This window comes from Calliphora vicina, chromosome 1, assembly GCF_958450345.1.
Source record: "Calliphora vicina chromosome 1, idCalVici1.1, whole genome shotgun sequence".
Classification (NCBI taxonomy): domain Eukaryota; kingdom Metazoa; phylum Arthropoda; class Insecta; order Diptera; family Calliphoridae; genus Calliphora; species Calliphora vicina.
The window spans coordinates 11,463,797-11,469,669 of NC_088780.1; the positions used below are offsets into that span (position 1 = coordinate 11,463,797).

At 34.9% G+C, this 5,873-nt stretch overlaps 1 protein-coding gene across 1 annotated transcript; it reads right to left on the minus strand.

The window, feature by feature from the left end:
- Positions 1 to 4,103: 4,103 nt before the first annotated feature.
- LOC135948818 (sericin-1-like) lies at positions 4,104 to 4,703 on the minus strand (the record flags this gene model as incomplete). Its single annotated transcript, XM_065498270.1, has 1 exon — positions 4,104 to 4,703. A coding segment is annotated over one exon (600 nt), but the record flags the coding sequence as incomplete, so codon positions are not given.
- Between the last annotated feature and the right edge of the window lie 1,170 nt (positions 4,704 to 5,873).

Genomic DNA, 5,873 nt, shown 5'->3' on the forward strand with positions numbered 1-5,873 from the left:
CTGAACTAGAACTGAACTAGAACTGAACTAGAACTGAACTAGAACTGAACTAGAACTGAACTAGAACTGAACTAGAACTGAACTAGAACTGAACTAGAACTAGAACTGAACTAGAACTGAACTAGAACTGAACTAGAACTGAACTAGAACTGAACTAGAACTGAACTAGAACTGAACTAGAACTGAACTAGAACTGAACTAGAACTGAACTAGAACTGAACTAGAACTGAACTAGAACTGAACTAGAACTGAACTAGAACTGAACTAGAACTGAACTAGAACTGAACTAGAACTGAACCTGAACTGGACACTGAACACGAACCTAAACTAGATCTGAACTAGAATCTGAATTAGAACCTGAATTAGAATAGTAAAGATCTAACAAGAAGATATAATTTTTAACATTTATTTTGCAATTAGCCCCACTATGCTTTGGAAAAACATTGATTTTTGAAATTATTATTATTGTGTTTAACAATACGAGAAGAAACAATTTGAATGCTAGTGAATGACTTTCATACAATATAAATACACATTCATGCTTACAATTAACAAATATACTGCAATTTATTGGAATAAAGATAACATAGATCAGTCCATTCTTCGATTTACTTTCTGTGTCAACTTTAAACAATATCCAATACTATTTCTAGGAAAACAATATAATTAAAACGGAATATTTTTGTAAACTTTCTAGCAAAGGCTAAAGATTTTTTATTGCATGTCCAGCTAAAGTTAAAAATTATTAAACTTTTATGGCTTTTTTTCAAAAAACGAAACAATTTTCTAGGAAACTCACTTTATTTTAAAACACTGAGAGTGTACGTGGCTAACACACAAATGCACACACAATTTCCAATTTTCATTTTTGATTGGAATATTTGTGGTAACATAAAAGTACACCAGTGCATGAGTATGGAAGATGTGTATGTATATATATTAGCTTGAAGTGTGTGTGTGTTAATTTTAAGTGAATACATGCGTGTTGTATGCGTCATGTGAATATGTCAATTAAAGTTTACCAAAAACTAATCGTACTAATTGACAGTTTTTGGTCCTTTAGTTTATATGTCTGTCTGAGAGTATGTCTCCTTCGTCCTTATGCCTGTTTAAGTAGGTGTGTTTGTGTTTGTGTCTGTATTTGTAGATGTACATCCATTTTCAGTTCAAAGACTAAGAAAATGTTTTGTTAAATTGTTTAATGGAAAATTATTGTTGTGAAAAAACAAAATAACTTTTTAATTAACCACTAAAATATCAAAGGCAAAGAATATATTTTAAACTAAAGTTGAGAAACAAAATTTAAATATTAAAGAGAACCTGAACTAGAACCTGAACTAAAACTAGAACGTGAATTAGAATCTGAACTAGAATCTGAACTAGAACCGGAACTAGAACCTGAATTGAATCTGAACTAGAACCTGAACTAGAACTAGAACATGAACTAGAACCTGAACTAGAACTGAACTAGAACTAGAACCTGAACTAGAACCTGAACTAGAACCTGAACTAGAACCTGAACTAGAACCTGAACTAGAACCTTAACTAGAACCTGAATAGAATCTGAACTTAAACCTGAACTAGAACCTGAACTAGAACCTGAACTAGAACCTGAACTAGAACCTGAACTAGAACCTGAACTAGAACCTGAACTAGAACCTGAACTAGAACCTTAACTAGAACCTGAATAGAATCTGAACTTAAACCTGAACTAGAACCTGAACTAGAACCTGAACTTGAACCTGAACTAGAACCTGAACTAGAACCGGAACTTGAACCTAAACTAGAACCTGAATTGAACCTGAACTAGAACCTGAACTTGAATCTGAACTAGAACCTGAACTAGAACCTGAACTTGAACCTGAACTAGAACCTGAACTAGAACCTGAACTAGAACCTGAACTTGAACCTAAACTAGAACCTGAACTGAACCTGAACTAGAACCTGAACTTGAATCTGAACTAGAACCTGAACTAGAACATGAACTAGAACCTGAACTAGAACCTTAACTGAACCTTAACTGAACCTGAACTGAACCTGAACTAGAACCTGAACTAGAACCTGAACTAGAACCTGAACTAGAACCTGAACTTGAATCTAAACTAGAACCTGAACTTGAATCTGAACTAGAACCTGAACTAGAACTAGAACATGAACTAGAACCTGAACTGAACCTGAACTAAAACCTGAACTAGAACTTGAACTAGAATCTGAACTAGAACCTGAACCTAAACTTGAACCTGAACTTGAATCTGAACTAGAACTAGAACCTGAACTAGAACCTGAACTAGAACCTGAACTAGAAGCTGAACTTGAACCTGAACTAGAACCTGAACTAGAAGCTGAACTTGAACCTGAACTAGAACAGGAACTAGAACCTGAAATATAACCTGAACTAGAACCTGAACTAGAACCTGAACTAGAACTTGAACTAGAATCTGAATTAGAACCTGAACCTAAACTTGAACCTGAACTAGAACCTGAACTAGAACCTGAACTAGAACCTGAACTAGAACCTGAACTTGAACCTAAACTAGAACCTGAACTGAACCTGAACTAGAACCTGAACTTGAATCTGAACTAGAACCTGAACTAGAACTAGAACATGAACTAGAACCTGAACTAGAACCTTAACTGAACCTTAACTGAACCTGAACTGAACCTGAACTAGAACCTGAACTAGAACCTGAACTAGAACCTGAACTTGAATCTAAACTAGAACCTGAACTTGAATCTGAACTAGAACCTGAACTAGAACTAGAACATGAACTAGAACCTGAACTGAACCTGAACTAAAACCTGAACTAGAACTTGAACTAGAATCTGAACTAGAACCTGAACCTAAACTTGAATCTGAACTAGAACTAGAACCTGAACTAGAACCTGAACTAGAACCTGAACTAGAAGCTGAACTTGAACCTGAACTAGAACCTGAACTAGAAGCTGAACTTGAACCTGAACTAGAACAGGAACTAGAACCTGAAATATAACCTGAACTAGAACCTGAACTAGAACATGAACTTGAATCTGAACTAGAATCTGAACTAGAACCTGAACTAGAACTAGAACCTGAACTAGAACCTGAACTGAACCTGAACTAGAACCTGAACTAAAACCTGAACTAGAACTTGAACTAGAATCTGAATTAGAACCTGAACCTAAACTTGAACCTGAACTAGAACCTGAACTAGAACCTGAACTAGAACCTGAACTAGAACCTGAACTAGAACCTGAACTAGAACCTGAACTAGAACCTGAACTAGAACCTTAACTAGAACCTGTACTAGAACCTGAACTAGAAGTTGAACTAGAACCTGAACTTGAACCTTAACTAGAACCTGAACTAGAAGCTGAACTTGAACCTGAACTAGAACATGAATTAGAACCTGAAATAGAACCTGAACTAGAACCTGAACTAGAACATGAACTTGAATCTGAACTAGAATCTGAACTAGAACCTGAACTAGAACTAGAACCTGAACTAGAACCTGAACTAGAACCTGAACTAGAACCTGAACTAGAACTAGAACCTGAACTAGAACCTGAACTAGAACTAGAACCTGAACTAGAATCTGAACTAGAACCTGAACTAGAACTAGAACCTGAACTAGAACCTGAACTAGAACCTGAACTAGAACCTGAACTAGAACCTGAACTAGAACCTGAACTAGAACCTGAACTAGAAGTTGAACTTGAATCTGAACTAGAATCTGAACTAGAACCTGAACTAGAACTAGAACCTGAACTAGAACCTGAACTGAACCTGAACTAGAACCTGAACTAAAACCTGAACTAGAACTTGAACTAGAATCTGAATTAGAACCTGAACCTAAACTTGAACCTGAACTAGAACCTGAACTAGAACCTGAACTAGAACCTGAACTAGAACCTGAACTAGAACCTGAACTAGAACCTGAACTAGAACCTGAACTAGAACCTTAACTAGAACCTGTACTAGAACCTGAACTAGAAGTTGAACTAGAACCTGAACTTGAACCTTAACTAGAACCTGAACTAGAAGCTGAACTTGAACCTGAACTAGAACATGAATTAGAACCTGAAATAGAACCTGAACTAGAACCTGAACTAGAACATGAACTTGAATCTGAACTAGAATCTGAACTAGAACCTGAACTAGAACTAGAACCTGAACTAGAACCTGAACTAGAACTAGAACCTGAACTAGAATCTGAACTAGAACCTGAACTAGAACCTGAACTAGAACTAGAACCTGAACTAGAACCTGAACTAGAACTAGAACCTGAACTAGAATCTGAACTAGAACCTGAACTAGAACCTGAACTAGAACTAGAACCTGAACTAGAACCTGAACTAGAACTAGAACCTGAACTAGAATCTGAACTAGAACCTGAACTAGAACTAGAACCTGAACTAGAACCTGAACTAGAACCTGAACTAGAACCTGAACTAGAACCTGAACTAGAACCTGAACTAGAACCTGAACTAGAACCTGAACTAGAACCTGAACTAGAAGTTGAACTAGAAGCTGAACTTGAACCTGAACTAGAACCTGAACTAGAAGCTGAACTTGAACCTGAACTAGAACATGAATTAGAACCTGAAATAGAACCTGAACTAGAACATGAACTTGAATCTGAACTAGAATCTGAACTAGAACCTGAACTAGAACTAGAACCTGAACTAGAACCTGAATTTGAATCTGAACTAGAATCTGAACTAGAACTAGAACCTGAACTAGAACCTGAACTAGAACCTGAACTTGAACCTGAACTGAACCTGAACTAGAAGCTGAACTTGAACCTGACCTAGAACCTGAACTAGAACCTGAACTAGAACCCGAAATAGAACCTGAAATAGAACCTGAACTGGAACCTGAAAAAGAACCTGAATTAGAACCTGAACTTGAACCTGAGCTTGTTTTAGCTAAAGTTGAGAAATAATATTTAAATACATTTTGAATGCTAAGTACCAAGACTTTATTAAATTTGCATATTTAATAAGACGCTTTGAATTTAAACCATTATCGCAAATATTATCATTTACATAACAGTTTTGATGTTAATTTGCATTAGTTAGTTTAAGCCTTCGATTTATAATTTTCTTACTTTTTAAGTTTCATGCTTTAACTTTTAACTTTTTGATTGTATAAATATTTTTTCTACTTAAATCTTAATTTTTTTGATTTTTTTTTTTCATTTCTAAAATACCTTCATTTTTGTATCAAAGTGTATTTTGCAAAGCTTTTAGATTGTAACCGTTGTACATTTCGTATTGAACAAGTGACATGCAGTATAAAGGGATCAACACAAAATCACAATGTCCAGCTGTAAATAGAATGTTGTTGCTGCTCCTGCTGCTATTGCTACGATGTATAAAATGTTCATAGCAAATCAAGCAGTTATTCTAGGTTTTCTTTTTTTTTCCCAGGGAGAAATGAAACTATTTTGTGGGAAAATATATTACATTTACACTGTATCCATTTCGAAATATATAAAATTTAGAGATTATTTTACTCTTGCTGTATAACCTAGTCATATGACTATTTCTATCATAGCTGCAATTAATTTGTATTAATATTTTTGGTAATTTTTCTATCCCCTTTAACTCTGCGGTTTGGTGGTTACTTTATTAACCACCTTTTCTAGAGTCTTTAACTCTTTGCGGTTTAGTGGTCACTTTACTTACCAACTTTTCAACATAGTTTATTAGCATCTACTGATATTTTGCTAAACAATTATATTTTTTGAAGTTATTGTTTATGTTTTTTTGCAAAATTTTGCCGTGTGGGCCAGAGCACCCTACATAAATATATTAATTTGAAAATATTGTAAAAATTAGTTTTTTAAGAGACTTTCACGCATTCAATAAAACCCTGACTGAAAGAGTTAAAA